At 36.7% G+C, this 25,549-nt stretch overlaps 1 protein-coding gene across 2 annotated transcripts in view; it reads right to left on the reverse strand.

Moving 5' to 3' along the window:
- Positions 1-25,549, reverse strand: part of CBLB (Cbl proto-oncogene B) — a 138,840-nt gene that overhangs the window by 106,177 nt on the left and 7,114 nt on the right. For both annotated transcript variants that reach the window (XM_065646408.1, XM_065646415.1), the window contains exon 3: positions 22,122-22,372. In XM_065646408.1, coding sequence (XP_065502480.1) covers positions 22,122-22,372 — 251 coding nt within the window. The remainder of the gene's footprint in view (positions 1-22,121; positions 22,373-25,549) is intronic.

Below are 25,549 nucleotides of genomic sequence, written 5' to 3' on the forward strand. Positions count from 1 at the left end.
CGAGCAGCTCAGGTAACTAGTCCTCAATAATCACCTTTCCTTGCTGAGGATTTATACACTTCCCTTCAGAACACAATGGGAGAAACAAGACTCCTGGGAGTAAAGATAGAAAGACAGGACCAGTCAAGAACATGTGAGTTATTTCATATCAGTAAAAGTACACGTGAACTTGAGACTTGAGTTCATTAAAGGCTTTTCAAGAAAATAAGCATGTCTTACACGTGAGAATACATCCTGAGCTTTAAAATGTGAGTCTCTCACTGTATTGTATTATATTATATTGTATTATATTTATAGCCTAGGAAATTTATTTTCTGTTCTTCCAACCATAACTAAATCCTGCAGCTTAAAAATCTGCATGGTTGATAAGTACTGCCTTACAAGGGCCACATTCACCTTCAACATGCACAGGCCACTCATAATGAAGGACTTCAGGGCAATATTCTAATAGTCAGAGCTCTACCATCTTCAGACATACCCTTCCATGAAATGCTATAGGATTTTTGCAAATGTTCTTTAAATCTACCTTTTCTTACACACATCTAAATTTTACTATCAATGTTCTTTCTTGAAACACATCTAGACCACAGGTTGTTTCCATGATTATTCCCTATTCAAACCAGCTGTGAGAAAGGCATGTTGCGATATCTCAAAGATCTTGCACTGTTCTTTATTTAGAAAGCCATAGGCTGATTTTAGATGAAGCAGGCCCAGTAGCACATGCCCACTACATGGCTGAAAAAAGGAAAATTATAGATTTTTACCTATTTATATAAGTTTTTGTAAGGCTTTGGTCTTCCATCTACAATCAGTTTCCTTGCAGTTCAACTGCACACACCTTTCTGCATAAAACATACATATAAATTAGCAGCCAAAATCAAGTAACCTTGTATCATGCTAGCAGCCTTCTTCCCTCCAATGTTAGCTTAACAACTTTCACAGCTTAAATACTGAATAGAAGTCATGCAGCCTCAGCCACTTGCTCGCCAGCAGGGAACATTTTTTTCGGTATTATCTTCTTCCACAGTAAATTTCCTCAGTTCCCAACATCACCTATTTCTTGTATGTCACATTGCCCAAACTTAAAGGTTGCTCAGAGGTTTCCTCTCCAGCCATTTGAAACTGAGGCCTAAATTCCTCTGTGTGGTTAGGCAAGCTTGACCCAATCTGTGTTTTCAGGGCCACTGTCATCCAGCTGGTGTCTATTAAACACACACAGTGGATCATCATTCAGTGAAGGCAGCATCAGATCTTCTCCCACCCCCAAAATCCTCATAGCAGGAGGCGGGGGGGGGAAGGCTGGGGGGAAAGGGACAGGAAATCTCTGTTATCAATAGGCAACATCCTGTTAACTTCACTCAGAGGAGTCCATGTGATACTAAGTATTACTGAAACCAGAAACTATATAAAAAAAGAAAAAAATCTGATGCCAACTGCTACAATGTTAAAATAGATAATATTTGAGGACAGTTATTTATACACAGCTATGACTGCTCCCTCTAAGAACCAAAATAAAAGGCAGGAGATGGACCTTCCTCCAGACTTGTGACGAAAACAATTAATTTTGTTTTTTCTCCTTTTTTTTTTTTTTCCTTCCCCTTCCCTCTAGTCCCTGTACAATTGGTTGCAGGTGGTCCTCCTTGAACAGAGGGCTTGAACCAAATGATCTCCAGAGGTCCCTCCCAACCTCAACCATTCTGTGATTCTCAGTTACATGAGTCCTAAGATCAGCATGTCCACTGGAAATGCAGTTCTGAGAAGAAGTAAAATTGAAGAATTGACTCTCCAACACTAACGACAATTGCCTTTTCAGAAAGAGACTGCTTTTTCCATTGTAGAAAGGTGACTACATGAATATCAGGTCAAAAAGGAGTAAGAGATGAATAAGATTTCCATAAGAATGTAAGAATCCAAGTCTGAAATGAGTTTCTGTGCATCCCCAACTCAGTCCCAAAGTACAATCAGTTCAGCTGGGAGCATTTCTCTCCTGAAAGTAGAGACACTCAACAAGAGATGCTGCAGCACTCCCTGCACTTAGGAAGGCACAGCAACCACAGCTGATGCAGGGAGAACCATTTCTGTTCTTAAGGCAAGATCATTTTGGGGGATAGCATTTCTTCATTCAATACTGCTGAAGACAAAATTGGGTGTGACCTTTGGAAATAAAAATTACACCATTAAAAAAAAAAATCAAGGCCTGTCTCATTTAGTTGTAAAACCTTCATTCTCTCTTCATAGACATTTGAATACTCAGAGCAGTAGTACACACATAGGTTTAATCATGAATGAGTCATTAATGCCTATTGCTCAATTAGGTGCCTTTTTCACCTGCTGTCACAAAACATTGTATCTTATCTCTACTATATATAATTAACTCCAATATGCTATTTCCAGTTACTGTAGCAGATACTAAGTTTATTCTTCTGTTTTCAAGCAGTTAAAAAACAAATGCTTACAACTGGTGAAGTCTACTTTTTCTCTGTTCAAGAAACAAAACCATAAAAATCAAAATTTTTGTGGAAATTTAGTTACGCACTGTGGTTCTACTCTTATACTATACACTATGTGTATGCATGATGCCAGGCAATGTCTGAAGAGTTTTTAATCCAGTTTGGCAACCACCCCATGAAAAGCAAATCCAAAACTCCACATGTAAAGTGCTAGTTTCTCCTGGGAAGACTGTCCTGGTCTTACAGCAAATTCCTAGAGGAGAAAGGGGTTGAATATAGTGAAATATCTTCTTATGTATCCTCCCCTTCCAAATCAAAATATGGAAAGCAGCAAAATTAATACAGAAAATGAAGCAGGAGTCTGAAGATCTGGAGACACTGCTCCTGGTACTGCAACAAACAAGCTGCGTAATCCCAGGAAAATTACTTTCACACTTCTCTGTATCTCAATTTCCACAATTTCTAGTTGAAGAAAACACAAAAATGCTTTTAGACTGAAGAATTAAATACTGTATAAAAGCTACAAGTATAGTCAAAATCCTGCTTCTACTTATTTCACACATAAAATTAACAGATGGGGTTTTGTGTGATATATATCAACCACTGGGAGCTCAGGTTGAGAATCAAATGCTTCAGAATCCTTGTCTACATGTTGGCTGCTATTAGATACGATCATGTATCGACTTTCAGAAATACAATGCAACAATTATTTTAAAATACTATTTAAAAAACAAGTCTGTATGTGCATTTGTCTTTCATCAAGTTTGACGGGGACATGACACCATGTATGTAACTTTTATATGAATAAAAGAATTCCTCATATGAACTCATTATTAAAATAATTATACAAATTTTAAACAGAATAGGTTTGGGTTTTTTTAAAAAGCCTTGATCTTAGAAAACTATTTTTGCCAAGTCAAATTTTAAAATTTAGACCAACTCTCCAACAGTAAGAAAAGTAATATAAACAAAGAACCATAGAATGCAACTCTCTGTTATGAATATTTATATTAGCTGGGCTGATTTCCCCACACCCTTCCATTCAAAACAGTTCAGTGAGGAAAAAAAGCAAAAGTTCAACTTCTTACATCCTTTACTATGACCCCTCCATCAACATTACAGATAGAGCAAAACTTTGCCAATTCAAATACTTCAGGACAATACTGCCTTTCAAAGGAGCAAAAGTATGTGTTGCCAAATTGTGACACATCTGTTCTTCAGATATCTTACTGAGGTCGTCTTTACCGTGAAAATGAGCATATTTTATCCTGCAAACCAGAAGAGGCACTGACTTCCAAAAGCATGCCCTAACAACACTCTTTGGACGGAATGGTGGCAGGAGGAGCAGGGGCAGTAGTTGGGACAGGGAGGATCTCGCTGTTCAGAAGATTTCTGGGCAAACATTGTCCAACACTCCCCTTAAAACTTCCTGGTGTGGGACAGAGAACACGCAACCAAAGCACTGCAATTATGCCACTTCATTTAAGTTAAAAAAAAAAGAACACATGACAAATTAGAACTTTACTGGTGAGTGAATTGGATTTGAATAGGCATTCACCTGTCTAGTAAGTCTTATTTAGTTTGTCTTTGTGAACAACACTCAAACTCTTTAATTGCCTTTGACTTAAGAGAAGTGGATAAACTTAGTTCATTCTGTGATTTACCCACAAATTCCAGATTAGACCGATATCACAAACCAAATGGAATCAAACTAAATTACACATGTTGAAACAGTCCTTAGAGAGAGCTATTGACTGTGAATGTTGATTTTATAGTAACAAAACACTGAGGTCACATATAGCAAAGGGAAATTAAGACATGTCCAGTCACAAAGACAGCATTTTGTGTGTTCCCCTGGTGAAATCTATTAATAAATTTGATAAACTCTTCTAAATGACTGAGCCTCTATATCCACAAAAAGATTCAGACAGAAGCGAATCTGAAGAGTTACTTGCTTTCATATGAACTAAATAAATGATTATGGGCTACTAAATGTATAAACTTCTTACAGAAAACAGAAAAATGCTGTTCACTTCATGTTTACTGTTTTTACCAAAAAACTTTTATGCTCTGACTCTCTCCAGCCATACTTAACACCTTTTAAAATTGTTACTCACAAGAGCAGCACAAAGCCAAATATATCCCAACTCTGACTGTACCAAATTCAGTCCCCCTACTTAGGGAGAGGTAGAAGTAAACTGATCTTTTTTTAGGACTCATCTCCATCATAATGCTTTGTCCCACAGTTTACAAATAGAATTTCAAATCAATTTGCAGCTTTAATATCTTATTAATATTTTGTTACGACCAGAACAATGAGAAAAGGTTTCTGCTATTCTATTTGGAAAGCACGAATTTAGGCTGCATCACATAGTTATCCTCCAGTGGTTCATTTGCAGACGTCTCCAAACAAATTATACTAGACAGGGCACACATTGAATTGAGAAGCAAGGCAAAACCCCCAGTGCAATCACGTATCCAAGTTAAAAAGCTACAATGCAGTTGTTTAAATCTCTCTGAACATAAAAATCTAACTATCCTTTGTAACACGACTTTGAAGAGGTAAAGCACTATACAAATAAAACTGTCACTCAATTATTAATGACATCAAAAAGAATAAAGTAAGCTTTCTGTGAAGGTCTGGTGAACACTTGCTGGACTAGCAAAATAGAAGTGTACTGTAATTATTCAAAGATGAAAGAGTATCTATTTAAATGCATGTGACTGTATGAATAGTCCTTGATGGGGCAGCACTAGTACTACCTATTTCTCTCCATAATAAGCCAAAGAGTATGTACAATCTCCACTGCCAGTATAAAGTTATGTTATAACGCTGCAGTCAAAGACATTTGTATTTGCTGACTATATTATTTTTCTCCCCAGGAGACCATACATTCATCCTAAATTCACAGGGGAATCAAGCCTTGTGGAAGATGAAACTCTGGGGACACTTTAGCAACACTGTGGTGGGAAGGCTAATCATGAAAATGAGGCAGAACTATTGCAATGGGAGCTCCAGGGCATGTAGGACTCATACAGAAATAAAAGTAGTAGTAAAGTAAGAAATATGACTAATCCAAGACTACTTGAACAACTTTTTTTTTTTTTAATTATCATGATAGGTATGTATTTTGATAATGGGCACCCTGGGGTGTATTAGAAGGGGGGTGGTTAGTAGGTCGAGAGAGGTTCTCCTTCCCCTCTGCTCTGCCCTGGTGAGACCTCATCTGGAATATTGTGTCCAGTTCTGGGCCCCTCAGTTCAAGAAGGACAGGGAACTGCTGGAGAGAGTCCAGCGCAGGGCCACGAAGATGATTAAGGGAGTGGAGCATCTCCCTTATGAGGAAAGGCTGAGGGAGCTGGGTCTCTTTAGCCTGGAAAAGAGGAGACCGAGGGGTGACCTCATTAATGTTTATAAATATATAAAGGGTGGGTGTCACGAGGATGGAGCCAGGCTGTTCTCGGTGACAACCAACAGTAAGACAAGGGGTAATGGGTTCAAGCTGGAACACAAGAGGTTCCACTTAAATTTGAGAAGAACTTAAATTTGAGAAGACCTCAGTCAGGGTGATGGAACACTGGGACAAGCTGCCCAGGGAGGTTGTGGAGTCTTCTTCTCTGGAGACATTCAAAACCCGCCTGGACGCCTTCCTGTGTAACCTCATCTGGGTGTTCCTGCTCTGGCAGAGGGATTGGACTAGATGATCTTTTGAGGTCCCTTCCAATCCCTAACATTCTGTGATTCTGTGATTCTACCATCCAGCTAGCTATACTTGAATGGAGTATGATGTTACGAATAAAACGTATTTTTGTAATATTAAATCCAGAAAATTACAGTCTCCATGAAAAATGCCAGACAGATACACAAAACCAGTACATTATCAGCTACAGTTTGTTAAGTAGAATTAAATCTATATGGAATTTATATACCTCTCAAACTCCCAGACTCTTTTCAAACACTCATAGCCTTGCATATGCATCCATCGCTGTTCCAATACTATTAGATGGTAACGTAAAGATTAAAGGCCTAGAAGATATGTTGATTTTTGTCTGAGGTTACTGCAAGTTGCTTCCATCTTTGCTGCAGAGTCTTCAGAGAAAACATGTAAATATAAGCACAGGTAGACATGGAAATCTAGTCAAACATCAATGCAGTCTAATGTTAAAAAGACTGAAGCACTTACAAACATAAATAAATTAAGTAATGAACCATATTTTGTAGATAGAGAAAATTAGGGCACAGACTACCTGAGTCTTCCAATGACATTTATAACCATCTTCCTACAAAGATAGTCACTGCAGAACACAGTATTTGCTGACCACCTATGCATATTTATCACACCCTAAATTAGAGTTTTACACAAGATTGAATGCCTTAGTGATCTGCAGACTACATTACAGCCACACTATTTTCTTGGACTAGCATGAAAAGGAACTCAGACTACAGTGATTCATCTAATCAGAAGGGCAGTCAGGTTGTGTACCCAACACATTCATGTGCCATGAGGTCTGCTGGTTACCTGATTATATCCAGGTCATCACCTACATCATTCTTCCCCCATCAATGCCCACACACCCCCAAAAAAGGGCTAAACGGTTACACTACTGTTTGCTTCAGGATTTAACCTCTCCAGCTCACAAAGGAAGCCAAGCTCTTGGAATGCCTGGGCTTGTTGGTTTTTGCAGTCAAAGTCTCAGGTTCCAGAAGATTCTCTGAAGTTTGGAAGGTTTTTTTTGGTTGGTTGGTGGGAGTGTGTTAACAGGGAGTTCAAAATAGAAACAGGAAATCTCACATTGCTGTCAATTCAACATTCCTTCACAATGGGTATCAATATTTTTTGATGTTTCCCAAGGGAAGCACAAAACTAAATAATCAGTTTGCATATTTGCTGTCACTATGCAAATTAACTGATATATTGCACATTTAGATTCTCTCAAGAGGGTCAAGCAAGCCATGAGTAGGATTCATTCCATAAAAAATAACAATTAGAAGGATAATCTACCACCACAGAAATGTAGGACCACCTATTTGGATGTCATAACATGACCACTAGAGCTGCATGACAAACTGTTTTTACAGGAATGTCCCACCTGTCCACCTTTCCTACCAGGGATGTACAGAGGACTTCTTTCCAGGTGTGTCAGTTCTCAGCTCGGATTTCAAAACATGGAAGAACCTTGATCTGCCTATCTTCAAATCGCAGGCTTGTCTCGTTGGCCTGCTGCTGCTCAAACACAGGCCTACTTAAAAAAACATCTGGCCTTGAGATGGAGGTTTTTAGATGGCATTCAACCAAATAGGGCTGAAACCATATTCATTCAAAAGAAAACTGCTGGCCCACAATTATAATCACTAATAAGGAAATTCCAGGCTTACAAGACGAGAACACTTTGGTTATTGCATGTAGTTTTTAAAGCTATAGTAGCAAATTACTGTTAAAGCATACAAACTAAATGTTAGAAGTCTGATGATTTCAAAATCCAGCCTGAACCCTGCTCCTACACAGCCACCCACCTACTACAGAATCAGCATGTCCTGCTGTGTATATTAAACATGATGGCTTCTGGGTTAGAGAAAGGCTTCCATCAAGAAAATGTTACAACTTGGGGGGAATGCAGTTTAAATACAAGGAAATCTGCCACAGACTTACTCCATTTCTCAGTATATAATAAAAGACATATTTAGCATGTAAGGGAGATACCAATTAATTCTAGACTATTATGATGATAGAAGGAATCTCAATCAGCCGGAAGAAATTCAGTGAAACTGGAAGTTCCTCATACTCAAACATATTTATTAAAAACCATCATCGCTTTTTAGACTAGGCAGTCACATTATTTTACTAAAGATGTCTTACAATTCTTCAAAAACCGGTGCCATTGTCTATAGCTTCAGTTCACTTAATAAGGTACTGATTCAGAGTTAAACAATTAAGAAGAGTCTACCACGACACCATGCCTCTAGAGATCTTATATTCAATCTGAATACATTAATTTAATTCAGCATATGTTCACCTGGCAAAAATTCACACTTGAAAACTACGACGGCTGAGACTGCATGGAAAGTTCCAACACAGAGCCAAATTTCATACGCAGGCTAAAAACAAGGCTCTTAAAATAGGGAATTATTCTGGAAATGCTGACACATCTTTAACACTGTGAGTGGGCACCAATATAATACACACATTGTGTACACATATGTTGCTGTCTTCCTGGGAAGCTTAACTGAAAGCCCACATGGTTGATGTGGGACAGCAGGAATGCCTCTTTCAAAGCACTCATCCTGCTTATTCATAATATCTCAAAAGAAACCCAAAGCATATGGTAAAGTTACGCTGTTTCACAAAAACAGTGCTTATGACAGTGAACAATCCTTTTGAATCAAAACTACCTTTGATACTTAAAAAAAAACCCCATACCACTTTGTTGACAGAACTTAGACACAATATTAAGCATTTAAATAAAAACAAATCTTAAGAGCTAGAATTTTTGCGGTGACCAACACAGTTTAATAAACTGAGTTGTTTCCACTACAAAAAGACTTATTTTAGTTGTCCTTTTTTTGCTAAACCATACACCCACTATAGAGTGTCAGACTCCCAGAAGAATAATCAACAATAGATGGACCATCTGCTGTTACATAAAGCAAATTGAAAATCCAGGAATAGAGTACATGAGAGTTGTACTAAAAATCAGCATTACCCTTCCATTTTCTTTCACGTCAGATTCTTACCTTAGCTACACTTTTAAAAACAAAAACAAACAAAAAAAGCCACGATGCAGGAAAGCTGGACGAACTTCCAGGCATAAACGTACAGGGTAAAACATGACACAACATGTCCTTTTAGAAATTTTATTTTTCTTCTCTTGGCAACTCTAACCTATACACAAGGTTCCTGCCTCCTGTTTATATAGTGTATGTCCGGCATTTATGGAACTGGTCTTGCACAAGGGTACAGAAGGATCTGACAGGAATCTTAAATACCACCTCCATGGATGTCCACAACTTAAACAATGTCTTCACAGCTGCCAGTTGATTTCACTCTAAGGCTTACTTGTCATTGCCACCCCCCCAGCTTATTTATGCATGACAGACATAAGGCAGTCAGAACTACATAATAAGGCTAAAACAAGTGTAAACAAATAATTGCCCATGGGAGAGCTTGCCTTGAAAAAAATTGCGGAGTAGAAAGTTACCTGAAAAAGAAGTGCAAATAAACACAAGGAATTGTGTAATACATTTATACTTCTTTTTTTTTCCCCCCCCAACAGCTGTTCATACATTTGGCTTCAAACTGCCCTAACGGATAGAATTCTTCTGTTCCATTATATTGGAAGGATTTAGCCCCTAGATACTTTTACCATGTTATGACAGATACTAGGAGGTGAGTGCTGCGCTTTTGTGGCTTTGTTTACCTTGAGTAAACATAAGTTAATTTATTTCTCTAATATTTTAGCCATTCATTTCTTCCCTAGCCATCACCTTTCCAGTAGCTGGGTTGTTTGGGCTTTTAGGTTTTGAGAAAGTACTTACGTCAAGAGACCCTTCAGTCATCCACTCCAATAACAAACTACATTCCCAGAAATCACAGATTTAATAAAGGACTGATTTTCAAAACAAATATCCAACAGTCTGTCCTCTAAGTCCATTTAAACACAGTTTATTAGAATATGAAAATATATTTTTATCTTTCATGTTGCCCATTACAGTTTAGCATTATTAACGCTAAATTCATACAGCATAAACAAATGAAAACTCTTAAAACCCCCCAGCCCTTCCAGAAGGGCGTTTTGTCTGGACGCTTCCTTTAAGCCACTAAAAAACTGCTTTGTGGTGTTCAAACATGTCTCTTCCTGGCACTGAAGATTATCTCCGAGTGACTGCCAGGACTTGTGATCCTCACCCTCACAGAACAGCTTCCCTCCCCCATTATTTTTTTTTTCTCCCTCCCGACGAAAAGTGGAAAAACGAGATAAAACAAAGTACCCTTTCTCAGTGGCGCTTAAACAATTTCGGAAGGCAAAGCTCCTTTTAGACAATCATTGCCGGCCTGTCAGACAGATATGAGTGCAGTTAATTCAACCGCATAGGCACAGACGCGGGGACAGCTGCGCACCAGCTGGGTCACCAGTGATCCACACCACCAAACACCTCCCAGATGAGCACGGCCTTTTTACATCACTTGTGCTCTGCAAGCGATTAGAGCCTCATTCCTCATAGGGCATTAATTATGGGGATTAACAGTAAAAGGAAACACATGAGCAGGATGTTACGTACTTCTTTTTTTTGCTTTGAATCTTTGTGTATTTGCTACAGACACGAATTAGGGAGTAAAAAGGATATGCACAGTTCTGAACAAAATAATACAACATATTCTTCCAGTCTGCTATCCTAAAGATGCCCATTTAAAAAGAGTATAGGGGGAGAAGATTTTAGCCTGCTGACATATGACTTCCTCGGCTAGATTAAAAAAAAAAAAAAAAGGCTAAATATGCCACATTTTCTGTATTTTCCCAATTGCAGCACAGAACATATATCATTAAGTTGTAAAAACACTAGAGCACTGGCCACCGGGAGCGAGCTGTCAGTAAGATGCAGTTATGAAGCGGATTAAAAATTCACATGAATTTAGAGCAGACACAAGCCTTTATCAGTGTTCCTGTCATCCACCATTATTCTGCTACTATAGCCAAAAAGCACTGAACCCTAAAGACTCCTCTTTATTCTATGAAAACCTGAAAGTGCTTTACTGTGCATTAAATGGCATAATAGACATAAGTGATCCACAGTGACGGAGGTAACCAATAAAATGTAACCTAACTAGAAATAAAGCATAGGTGTCCAAACTCTCTGTTCTAACAAAAATACCAATACCACCTATTAATAATGACCCACTCAGCATTATCGAGATAACCTAGCAACTGAAAATGTACTTTTTGTATTTTAGAGTTTCAGAGCTGCAAGTCAGGACAATAATTTCATTACAAAACCACTTTTTTTTCCTAATATTTTAAAAACAAAAACTTGGAATAAAAAAAGATAAAAACAAGGCATGTTATAATATAGACATCTCCTTTATTGCTAGTACATTCTTAACATCTTAGCAGATGTTCTTAACAGAGATTTTCATCTCTTTTAATGACAAACAATAGTTGGAACACAGGCTCAAGTTTTGTGACATCAACCTCCACTACAGAAATTTCAAAACAGGCTGTATATTTGAACAACCACAAACAGAATGTTTTCAGGCTTTGTCTAATGATATCTTCCTTAAACATGCATGACATTTATAGAGTATTAAATACAACTTACACAGCTCTACTCTAAGTGTACTGATGGAAGGCTTACATACCATATTTGCTGAAACTTACAACTTTGAGTTTAAAGAAATTGTTGATTTTTCTTCTGTCAAAACGAAGCATTTGCCAAAAATGAGAACAGCATGCAGGTAGACCGATATTAAACACTAAATAAAATAATCTAGTAACATGATCATTTTGTTTCTAAAAGTTGTGTAATGACTAATTACCTTTAGCCCCATAAATTGTTTAAAATGTTGACATTAAAAAATCTGAAGGTGTTTCTCTTCATCTTTACACACTCTCCCACTAGAGAGTAGTTAGAATTAAAGGCCTGTTCTTGGATACACATGTGTAAGGTCTCACCAATTAATGACTGCTTTAAAAAAAAAAAATTAAACATTCTTCTTAAAAATGCTGTTAGGTACAAGATGTTTGGTTACTGACCCTGCATTTCATACTTCCCATGAGAGAGATTCATGACTCAGAATCAACTCTGAGATGAGTTCACAGAATATTGTGTTGGCTAAGGACCACTTTCCATTGGAACAGTTTGGAAACTGATGCTAATAAGTTTGTCTGTCTTGCATTAATGCCCTTTAGTTTGTAACAAGAGGCATTTTTTTTCTCATGCAGTCATTTTTCAAACAATCCAGTACTGCCCAAATTGTCCTATTTTAAGAGCAATAACTAATAAATGAACTTACCTCCTCTTAAAAAGGCAATAGTATTTCTAATATAGAGCTAATGAAGGTATTTGGGTTTTTTTCAGGACAAATAAAGAGGTTAGCAAAAGCCTTTAGAATATCACTAAGGCCTAGCACACACAGACACACACACAAAATTTAGACTATTATGTTTCTTTATTCTTAGCGTAAGCAAATCTATAATTTGTTACAGAAAAATCTTCTATGCAAGTTAGTGACCACAAATTTTCTAGTAAGTGTGTAAGTTTCAGTTCTCTGAACAAGTTAGTCAACAGATACTAGGGAAAAAAGTAAACACTGGGACCCAGATATAACTAATCAGGCTCTGCAAGTGACACTTAGTTTACTCACTTATAAACAAGCCCATGGACCCTTTTCGTTCTGCCACCAGGACCCAGGGTCTAATCCAATCCTGAAATATGCCAAGTACTTTCTCAGAGAATCTATATATTCTCTACTCTTGTCACATCAATATAAACAGATACTGTGCAATACTCTGGGTTTGAGCTCAAGGGAAGGAGAGATAAGAGCTGATAAGACTTCCATAGCTTATTATTCAGTATTTCTATCAGGAGACATATTTACATTATGCAAGGTAGATGCAAAACTGGGGCTAATATTTAAAATGAGATATGGTTAAGTATTTTATTTCTATATGCACATCTGTTCAGTATCACAGCCAGCACAAATCAATGCTCTGACTACTACTAGTGACAGCTTCATGTAAGAACTGTGGAATAGATAAGGTAATCTTCAAACACATTTTTACTACAGAAGATAGGAATTATTTTCCTATTTACTGTTGCTTCAAATCTCAAAGCCATATAGCTTCACTATTTTATCTCGGGGAAAGCAAGACAATGTTTCGTGAACTCTCTCACAATGGTATCAAATAGGAAAAAAAAAAGTAATTAAATTTAATTACTTTTCCTGACATATTTCTCCCACTGTACATTCACAGAGCTTGCCAAAGATCAGCTAATAACAGTAAAAGACTAAGTCCTCAGGTGGGCTGTGCAGGTTCCCAATGGAGTCCTGATATATATGCAATGCATCAGATATTATGCTGAAATTATATCTGTGCTGTCTGACCATTCAAGAACAAAGAAGTCCCCTTATAGGAGATCCTCAACACAACCACAACAACCTTACCCATACAGAAATTAAACTTAGCTCGATCAACATGTTACCATTTATCATGATCTTCCATCATATGTCGCAGAAATGTTTTTTCTTATATATCTGCTACTTTCATGTTTCCCATTAGTTGTGTTACATCACATTAGGAACAAATACAGTTAAATCTACCTTTACATCAGACATACCAGAAAAACAGTGAAGTCAAAATTATTACGATCAAATATTACTGAAATAAACAAACATAATTATTTGTTCAGCAGTTTTTCCAATCTGTCAAAATCTTTACAAATGTGAAGTCAATACATTCTTCAAAATGTAATTCATTTGACACAACAGAAAGAATTGGGTAATAAACGAATTATCATTAGGATCTTCTACTACAAAACAGGATAGCTCTATAATTGACATGTAAGATCTGATCAAGCTATGGTGAACACACTTTTTATCATATCCTAGAGACAAATATAAAAATATTTCAATAATAAACCATTTAGTTCTACCTTGGTTGCACTCAAAACAGAAACATTCAAAATGTATTAGTCATCTAGAGTACAAACAAGATACTGATGACAGTCACCTGGCTGCTTACTCAGGAAGTTTTATTCCTTATATAAGTTCACTTACTGATTTATTTTCCCATTTGTGTTAAGATTATTCTTTTTTTCAGACAAAATTTACTGTTGGTCCTTTCTGTGTGGTATTTCTCCTGTTTTGTGTTTGGTTTTTGTTTTTTTAATAGTCGCATTGATTGCACAGTCTTGTATAAATATCAAATTTTCTCTCAAATCAAGCAAATTATATTCCCAAGCTGGGTCTTAGAGAACACAATGTTAAGTCATTTGGAATTGCTCAACATATAATAAAAAAACATGCCAATATATTAATCTTACCAATAGCAAAACTGTTTCGTGCAGACAACAGCAAATCTACCTTTCTAACTAACAATCCTTGTTCATCCAATATCAATTAACAACATTAAAGCTTTGTCTCACTCTAGAACATGCATAGTATTATTGTAGAATCTGTAAACAATGTGCAGCCGCTGATAAAAAAGCCCAAGCATAGAAGGTACCCTGTGTGCAACTTACTAAATTATTATATTAACTCTTTTGAGCCATTTTTAACATGACTCAAGTAAATTCACTTTACTAATACTGAAGCAAAGAACGGAATAGGAAGAAGAGAAACCTACTCATGTCAAATGATTACAAAATCTCTGGTTTTTTAATCATTAAATTATCAATGTACTCTCTCTTCCTGACACTTCCCATTTCAATAAATGGAACTGGATAGTTCCATCCATAATGTTCTCCATCAATAATTCATTCTGTCTCCCTCGTTCTGAACTCAGACAAACTCCAACTATGTTAATCAAAGCATGTAATTTCACCCCTTTTCAGATTATTTCCTACTCTGTACAGGTTAGTAAAACTTTCTTTACTATAGGTTTAGATACACAGCAAGCATGTCTTCTAGCCTGATTTTTGATCAAGTGTTCTTTGGATAAAATAATTATCGCTACAGCACATCTACTGTTACAAACTGGTTTTACTTTCAAAGACAGGCAAAACAGATTCTACTAACTAAACAGCAAGTGTATCACTTGACACTGATTATTCCCAACTTCCTTTTCATCTCTTTACAGAATAAAAGCAGATTTTTATTATTTCATGTTTCTAATTTTTAATCAAAAACAATGTCACAGAACATTAGAGAAAGGAAAAAATTCATTTTTATAACCTGAAATTAAAATTAGATATGCTTATATATTTAGACATACATTTCATAAAAATGGACACTTTCTTCTAAAAGCTTTTTGTGTTTCCTCTTGCATGATAAGTAGCTGCTACCATGAAGGCTAGCGTTGAAGGCATCCTAAACCAAATACTTAATCACTGAATATAGAACACTTTCGACATGGAGAAGCAAAGACCAAATTCTACAAAAATCAACCACGCATTCAAAAGTGAACGATGAAAGATGCCTTCAGGTTCATTGCAGAAGCCTTCCTTTCCACACAGTAAATTCCTGATTCAGTGCTGTCTGCTCTTCAGGAAGATCCTAACGTTGCTATCTTGACATGATCGGCTGGGCATTACCACACCTAGGAACACAGCTCTATTTATAGTTGGCGACCATGGCCTGTCTCCACAAGCACAGCTGTTCCCCGCAGAGACCATGCAGACAAGTATGGCGAAGGGATGCGAGAAACTGAGCTGCTATAAAGCAGAAATTGCATCCTCACTGCCAAACCAGAGTATTTCCAGACCCCTCTGACCAAGAGTCCTGTATTTTCAAAAGCCACCTATACTTCCCATTTTTTTCATCCTATACTGCCTTCTAAAGCCAAAACAAAACAATGAGTACGTCAGTATAGATGTTCCATCAGTCATACTGTATAATCCTGGTAGTAGAATTGTCCATTAGGTTTATCACACAGGAAATTAATATATAACACACAGAAAGTCTGCAGGACTGAATCCCCTAATTTTGTGCTTTTTGAGAGCTTTCGCACCTGCACAAAGCGGGTATAAATGTGATGACATCTTAATCTAGCAACATTGTCATATACACAGATATAGATGATTATACTAAGTGCAACAAGAAACAGATCAGACTGTGCATATCACCTTGCAACCAGCTAAACTCTGCTCAGATGTAACTGAAACAGACCTTACTAACATAGAAAATGCTGATTTTATAACAAAGTTAAAAGACAAATGAAGTGCATATATTACCCCTCTTCTACCTAACTAGATATGAATCAAGGATCTAAATCAATTATAAGAATTTACAAGACATTATTCTTTCCATTTAGGATCTTCCGTGGTTTTAAAACCCTTGTCTTCCTCTGCAATCTGAACAAATAGTTGCCTTTTAGCTATTTTGGTAATAATACTTCCTTTGTTTTCATTTGGTAATACTCTCTCCCCAAGTAATGAAGATGATCAAAAACATGTAAAAATTTAAATACTGCCTTACAACAACTGCAGTCACACCGCCTGTTTGCATTTATGTTGAGAACAAGCTGTCATAATACTGCCCTACCATTTGTAACCTCCACTTGCTGTCATCTTCCCTGTGCAACAAAAGTCTCTTTGTCTGAAAGGTGTGTTTATGGAACATTCCTTGTTTAATTTAGACTAGAAGCAAAAATAGCAAATGGCTTGTGCTTCACCAAATTTGTGCTAAAGCTCAATTACTTGTGTGGCTCAGGTACACCAAAGGGTTTCTTAAAGCTGTTTTGGTTCACATTCAGTTTTACATCACATTTAAGGAACAGGGAGGGGAGAAGATGGTAGAAATTTTCACCATAACATAAAAGCTTAAACAAAAAGAAACAAAATCTTGTATTTCCTTCTCCCATGCAACCTCATCTCATCAGTTGTGCACTCTCTTTTACTCAGAAGTCTCTTTATTAGAGGCTATTTATTGTAACCAAGTTCCATCCTCAATTCCTATATTATAGGCTATACATTGCAAATGTCCTCTTTTTCTAGGGACAGCATAGGAGTTCAAGCAATGAGTCAACACTCCAGAAGCCTTTCAAGTAAGGTGGCTTCTTTTCCTAAAAACCTAGTTAAGAAAACATCTAAAAATACAGGTAAATACGAGAGAGGAAAGGACAAATACTAGATTCATTTGCCTAAATTTCAGTGAGATTAGTATAAAACAGTCAATATACTTGATCTCTAAAACATGTTGACATAGCTTACATATAGGGGTTTACAGATGTCAGACAACAGATTGATGGTATGTATAGCCTAACTGTTCAGCTCAGAATTCACCGAAGACCAAAAACTACATAATATGCTTAGAAAATGAGACAAATCACAGGATTCTAAGGAGCAAATAACTTTCACCACAAGATAACAGCTTCAATTCACTTTGGTGAAAGTTGCCATCCTTACAATCTGACAATTCCTCAGTTATCTATGTGATGTTAACCAATAGCCAAAACTGGCTCCGTGAAAAGAGGAGTTAACACCCTTTTGTGAATCTGGTCAAAGAAGAAAACCATCAGCCGAAACAATCTTAACTTGTCTAGATAAAATCATCCTGAATTAAAAATAAACTCTTTCCGATCCTTCCCTCAATGAACAGAATCTCCTCCGTCTGGAAACACAAACAAGTTACAAGGCTAAGTTACAAACTTCCTAATTTCCTGTAAATAAAGCAAAGTTGGGGTACCAGATGAGATAATTCAAAGAAGTAAGGTAAGCTATTTCTCACCGCAGGACAGATGTACATAAACGGCTGTTACTGCATTGCAGCTGACATAACTTAAGTCCATTCTGATGCTTCACTCTTCTGACTCCTTATCAAGTCTGTACTTCAGAAGAAGGAGAGAATGGGCTATATTTATACGGTCCTAAAATTACATTCGGTCCTTTGAAGGCAACCCTGAGGCTGCTGTGCCCCACTCTCCCCCCGGTGAAAATGAGCTTGACACCTCTGTGCTAGAAGTTTCAGCAGTAGGAAGGTCTCTACCAAGAACGTTGTATACTTTGATGTGCCAGTTCAGCGACTTGATTCAAGAACTTTAACTGGTCTCAGTTGTGAACACAGACTTAAAGAAGAGAAAAGGACTACTTTATAAACCCACTAACCAACATGAACAGTAACAAAGAAGAACCTGATCTACCACTTGAAGCATAGGTATTTCATCTCCCAAGAAGACAAGAATTCTGCACTAACAAACCACTTAATTCAAGCTGTAAAATCCAGGAACATGCAATTTGAATTGAGAAACAAAATGGCCAGTTGTGCAAGAGCATTTAGCAAGTTTTTCTATACAGGAACAGGAGAGGTTTTATGATCACCTTGAAGGACTTCCTTGACTCTGACTTCACCAAATGACTCCCTACATGCACACCGTTTTCTACATCAACCCCAAAACCACCTCTGCTCTTCTCTTGACATCTTCATCTGTACTGTCCACTACTTAATAAATATCCATCTTTCATCTTATCTTCACCTTCCACTTCTGCAATGCCACTTAAAAACAAGTAGCAAACTTATTTGGGCTGAACCAAGCAGCACTTAAGAGATTACTAAAAATAAACAAACACCCTGGTTTCATACTTTTCTTCTTCTCATATAACGGCCATATAGCAGAAGGCATGCAATATTAAAATAGACAATGAACAAGTTCCATCTCAAGATGTATCCTTCCAAGGACACAATTTACAGGTAAGCACAGGAAAGCTCACACTTGTCTCCATTCCTAGGAAACGGTTGTGTTAGCCCTAGGGCCATGTCTAGCATCTTGAATGAATCCACATCATCCCTCTATTCCTCCTCTAGTCTTATTATTGTAACTTATGTGTTTGATTTCTACACCTGGCTAACATATTTGACTGGAAAAACCACCAGCCTACAAAGATTTTATTTTTTCTGGATGCGTAATTCTGGAATGCAGTAAGACAAAAGGAAGTTTGGACTTGACAGAAATGATGCCTTCCAGCTTAGGCTACTTCCCAATAGGGGGAAAAAAAAAAAAAAAAAAAAAAAGGCAGGGTGGCAGGGGGGGGGAAACAAATACAAAACCCCAGACTCTCAAAGACACAGAAAGCCTTTGAAGCGTAGATATACCCGAACCAGTAATTTTAATAAGTCTGTATTAATAACCTTTAAAAAGTAAAATCTATGACCAAAAAAAAATCTTTAAATTACTTTATACATGGAAAAATTTCTGTGCAGCCTATATCTAGTACAGTTTACAGAATTAAGCAAGAGGTCTATGAGAAGACAATTTTAATACTACCCAGAAGGGAGATCAAATTCCTACACAATAAACAAACTTGTAATCCACATTTTCTCTTCTTAGCAAGACTCATCCCATAGAGTATAGAATGACAGCACCAACCACTCTTAAACAGCTATCATATGCGTTGGACATGGAACAAAGCACAGAGAGGCAACGCCACCACAGCATAAGCTTTTGTTTTAGCCATTTGTACATAATCTGACTGGCACACTATCTTTCTTCATCCACAGGATCTTTGAGAACTAAAATTCATGACAAAATCTTCGCAACAGAATAACTTTGATGCCATCAGGAAAACAGAATCAAATGTATATTGGCATTGGTTCCCAAATGTACCATCACTACAGAAGTTATAAGATTATCCAATAACTCTAACAGGTTAAAAGCATACCAATCAAATATATATACAGAATGTTTCCAAATGCATCCAGTTTATCTTTTCCATTATGACCTCTTATCCAGAAACCAGAGGCACTAACAGAAAATAAAACAAAAAATGCAAGACTGAAAACTACAGAAACTGGCCAGGTGTCAACATGAGAGGCTCTTGGCTTGCCTGGTTTTTAAATTGACTACACTTCAGTTTGACAGTCATTTTAGAAACATCTTCAAAAACACTTATTAAATGATCACTCCCACATTTGCATTACATTAACAAATAACACACTTAGGTTAATGCAGGCATATTTGGAAGCAAAGAAGCTAAAAATATTCACAGCTTCTTTTACTAACTTACCAAGAATTAACATGATTAAGTATGTTGAACCACGGCAGAGCAAACAGGTACCTAGTTATAGGGCTCAGCAAACAAGTATACCTTCATTCAACTTTAAACTGAGACACAATCTGTGTCTGAGACACACAGATAAAACATCACTAGCAGGTGAAAGAAGGTGCACTGACGTCACAAAGATGTAGACTTAAACTTATAATGGCATGAGGCATGAACTGCTGAAACAACGCTTACATTTTTTGTTGTTGTTGTTTAAGCATTCTGACATACAGTAGGAAACACAACTAATAATAGCACAGGAAAAACATTGCTATTGCACTTCTTTCCTCAAGCTTCAAACTCCAGTCAGGCAAAATAATATAGTTGTCACCTTCTGAAATACAAATTTAGAGAGCTTGAAGTAGTTATTGTGATTCGGTGCACTTCATTACTATGTTTTGTTTTAAAATCCCTCCTTCTCCAATCATCCTACAAGAATGGCCCAAATAAATGATGGTAAATATGCTAACTGCACCTTTTTCGAGCACTGCTTTCTTCACAAAAGATATCCTTATATCACCACTGTTACCCTCGTGCAGGAAATTAAAGGGCAATTGGAAAGAAGAAAGCAACTCTAGCAACTAGATACAGTTACTAAGACACTTTCAATGACTATACAGAGTATACAGCAGACTTTTTCAAAAAGTGACACTGAAACTGGCTTTAATTTATTGTTAACTGTAAACAAAACCATAAGTAAATCTGGGTTTCATAAAACATAGGGAAGTTAAAATAAAATCTGTTTACATAACACAACCATTTATATCAAATTTCCCTTAGCATAAAAAGTTCTTATTTCCTTTGCAACATAATGACTTCTGTACATAAAACAAATGGTATATTAAAAGAAAGAACCCATAGGCTCTGTGCTGAACAATTCTTCCAGGGATTCTGGTAAGAGTGCATCTACAGTGAAAACATTCCTTTAGATACTTAGAATTCAAACGCAAAAAACATTCATCAAGATCTTTACTCATCACTAAAGTAGTTCAAACAGCGTATTTTGCTCCTTTTCAGCAAATCACTCCAAGTATATTCACAATTGAAGAGTCTTTACATACTTTAAAAAAAAATTCCTTAGACATTAAGCAAGCTTCAGATCCCTTATCAAGCACAGGAGACTACCACAGTAGTCTCTACCTCAAGATCTGGAAGGAACACATATATAAATCAAACCTAACAGCAGTCACATTGACAAGAATGTTGACATCTCACCAGCTGTAAAACTATACTGCAACTCTGCCTCTGAGCTCAGGTACAGACAGAATGGCAGGGATTCAATCCCTTGCTCTCTTCCTCTCTATCTCCCATTCCCCACTATGTCCTTTAAAAACAGCATCGTATCTTTCATTTGAATAGATTTAAAGATAGACCACACATGGCAGAGTCTAATAGCCACAACACTGCTGTGTTGTTGCTTCCCAAAACAAAACTGCACAAAGTAGACATTAATCCCTGTTATTAAAACTGAACCACTGCTAATCAGGGATCCATTAGGTTTCTGAAAAGGCTTCTCAGCACCAAACTAACATTACCATCACCTTATGCTAACATCACACAATATCTAAAAACTGTGAATATTGTATGGCTCCATTTCATCACTGGTGAAAGCTCTAAGTTAATACCCATCATGGCTCCCACAGTTTTAAGAACCAGGGTAGGGAGGTCAATCGCAGCCCAAGTAACCATCACTCTCTCTCTGCCGGAGGAAAACTTACATATTGTAAGGCCCTGTGAGTAAGTAATTACAATGAAATGAATGTTTTATGAACGTTTTAAAGGTCCCAAAGTGACAGATAAGAGCACACAGTGCAACAAATCCAGCAAATTACTGATTGACCTTCAGGGTCAATGAATCCAAACAATAAATATGTTTTCTGTTTAAATAATTAAAAATGTCAGGACACAATGGCTGCAGACAAACACTGTTAAGAATGTAGACAGGCCAGAAAATCTACTTCATATTTAAATATTTCACTTACCTGTCCTGTGATTGCTCCTCATACATTCTTTCCTTCCCTTCTTTGAAGAGTCTTATAGCCCGTTTCGATTTTTTCATAAGACTGTCAATGTAGATTTTAAAATATTCATTCTCACTGAGTTGTGCAAGTTTCTGGTTATCATCATATTTGCTCAGTATAAGTCGCAAATGCTGATAAGTGTCAGGTAAAATGTCAAGTATGTAGGGTGGGCTGTTTTTCAGTTGAAGCTTTGGGTTTTGGCACAATCTTACCTATAAGCAAAAAAAAAAAAAAAAAAGGAGAGAATGTAAAAACCAAAAAATATGTTGGGGCAAAAACTGATCTGACATCTGAAAATTAATAGGTGTAAGCATATTCCTCCAACATCTGAGCACAAATAATTAAATCCTACTTCACTTATGTTCCATGAAATCCCAACACAGACTCTCATGTCAAAGGATGTAAAATTTAACTTAATCTTGTCACATCTATAAAAAGGAAACAAGCTTATTTACATAGTTTGGGGTTTTGCATTTAAAGTAAAAATGTCTTTGCCTGCCTGCTATATGCTAACGAGTATATTATCAAAATACAGTATGCAACTAATGCCAATATCAGTAGTTTCATACAGATCTGTTTGCTGCAGACGAACTTCCCTATAGATGTTTAAACATCTACTAAGATCTGACCTTATAAATTACCTTGTCATTTGCTGTCTCTCTTTTCTTTATCCAACGATACAACCCCTTAGAATCTATAGGAGTTTAAACTTTGAGAAGTCTACACATATGAAAATGGTCTGAACAACACCAGTGGTTCAAAAGCTGTTAGCTATGACAGACAGAAACTAAGACACAAACAGATATCGTAAACCAGGAAGCAAAACATTATAAACTCAATGTTTTCCAGTTCATGGCTGTAATAGAAGATAACATATTCATGAACTTGGAATCATGATGTTCCTAAATGGCACCAAAATTAATTGAATTACTTAAAAGAATAAGCTTCAGATGAATTGAACACCTTTCTTCGAATCTAGTCTCCACTGGAAATGTTTCTGGAAGAAAAAAGTACTCTTGTTCTTTCCTGAACATATACAATGTTAGAGTACTTATCTCCTGGCTACCTAAATTCCCTGGTAGTTTGTTCTATAACGTTCTGTCCTAAAAAGTGAAAGAGATTGAAACTAATGGGTAGTTTTTGCGTGCTATTGCACTGAGATATCCATACTCAGCTAGAACACTGCAGAGGGACACGTTCTAGAGATGCGTGTGCAGCTGTACATATGCAAATACTTACGAAAAAATTAAGTCCATGTGGCATGTAAGTTTTATAGGTATCATTCAGAGATTGCCACATTATATATTAGTGACTTTGATGTTATTTTCAGGTAACTAATGAGGCTGTAAAAACATCTTAATACTGCTGAAAGCAGATTCTTATTCCTACTAATGTATCAACTTGAAGAAAATGCAGCCTTTGGCATTTCCAGGGGGTGCAGGTGGGGAACCAACTTGTATCCTGTAACATTCACCTCTCTAAACACAAAGCTGTGTTGCTATTGCTGACCCTTCCTTCAATTTCTAGATGTACACCACTAAGAAATTCACTACCTTAAGACTGTTGCCACTAACAGAACTTCATGCACCACGAACAGCAAAGCAAACATATGAGTTTTCTCCCTCTGAAGTATACACACAAAAACGCCAGGTGATTAGATTTAGGTAACTGGGGTCATAGTTAGAAAAGTAGAGATAAAAGAATGGAGCGAAGTCAAGCATTAACAAGTTTAAAAAAAAAAAAAAAGTCTAGCACCATTAGAACAGTGCATCATAATCACTGTAGACATGTTAGCACCATTCAAAAGCAGTATTTAAAATATCGCATTTGCAACTGCTCCCCTCATTTCGCTGATCCATTGTTACTTTAATAATTTATATTATTATTTCACCTATTAGACCAAGTAATGGAACAGGAACCCTTCTCATGTGTTGGAGATCAGACAGTCCTCCCCATAGAGAAATTTACAATCCCAGTAGGAAACAAAAAGACAGCAGACGGATGCAGACAAATCTGAATACACAAGCACAACATTGTTCAACATGGTAAAGAGTGGTTCAGGGCACTAGCAGTTAAGTATTTCTAGATATAAACAGCAAAATTTCAAGGCAAGCTCTCAAATAATTCAGTGGCTCATAAAGGAATTCCTCCTAGACTGAGGAAGAAGCTGGAAAGAAACAAACAAACAAAATTAAAGATGTTGGGCCATCTCTTCATCGAGTGATGAATGCTGGAACTGCAATCCATTAACTGCAAGAGACTTTGAAACTGCATGTGATAAAGAGAAGGTTATCAGGATCAAGAAAAGGACAACAACGTTCAAGTTGTGGATTAGGAGATGCCTGTATCAACATTCTCAAAGAATAAAGGCTGAATATGATGAAATTCTTTCAAGGTCAGAAATGCAAAGCTGAACTTACTGATATACAAAATACTAACGTGTGGATGAGAGGTTTAGGTGAACAGATTGATCTGAATGATCCAGACATAACTTTTTAAAAGAGCAGTTCAAGTAAAGGAGCTGCTTGAGTGAAGGCAGCGTGATGGTGTCACCCCAGGAAGATCAAGAAAGGAACTAACCAGAGAGACTTACGAAGGAGATTAAACATTTTCTTTTAGTTATTCTGAAGTTCAGCTGACAGAATTCTTTAAGGGTATTTCCAAAACATGAGCAAAAAATTTAAATGAGTAGACAGATCTGAAAATCATTCATGCAGAGATATACGCAAATTTCTTTTTTTAGAAGAACTGGAATCCCAAAGACAGAAGTGAAAACCTTTATGAAAAATGTGGACATTTTGACATATTTTATCTTAACTACTGTTCTCTGTGACTTCTGATTTAGTGAAATCTTGAAACAAGATTGACATTCTTCCCAAAGCCAGGTGTTACAACTTCTGGAGTAACAAGCATAAGGAAAAAAGAATTGACAAGAGGAAATATTTATTCAGGGGAAAAAAAAAATCAGCAATGAGAGCAGACCACAAGCAGAGAAGGCTGCAATCGTTTTAATTACTTATTTATCCTAACTTAAATCTCATGAAAAAATAATTAATTCTCTTTCTGAAGTCTATCTTTTTGATCAGATGTGCCATCAAGCAAGATATAAGTGGTTTCATATACATCAGAAATACAATTAAAAATATAAAAACAAGAGCAAAAAGCAAATTGTTTATGCTGGTTGGTATATTTTCAACAGTCAGTCCACTCAGCTATACTAAAAAAACATCTATGATAAAGAATTAGGTTCTCTTTCATATATTCTAGAAAGTTGTCTTTAGTCCAGTATCACAACAGTCATACATACATCAAAACAGGATTCTGTGGTCACTGAGGTTTACAAGGCTTTACCTTCTGCTGAATATATAAATATAGCACATTACTAGAAC

The sequence above is a fragment of the Caloenas nicobarica genome, chromosome 1, assembly GCF_036013445.1.
Source record: "Caloenas nicobarica isolate bCalNic1 chromosome 1, bCalNic1.hap1, whole genome shotgun sequence".
NCBI classification, from domain to species: Eukaryota; Metazoa; Chordata; class Aves; order Columbiformes; family Columbidae; genus Caloenas; species Caloenas nicobarica.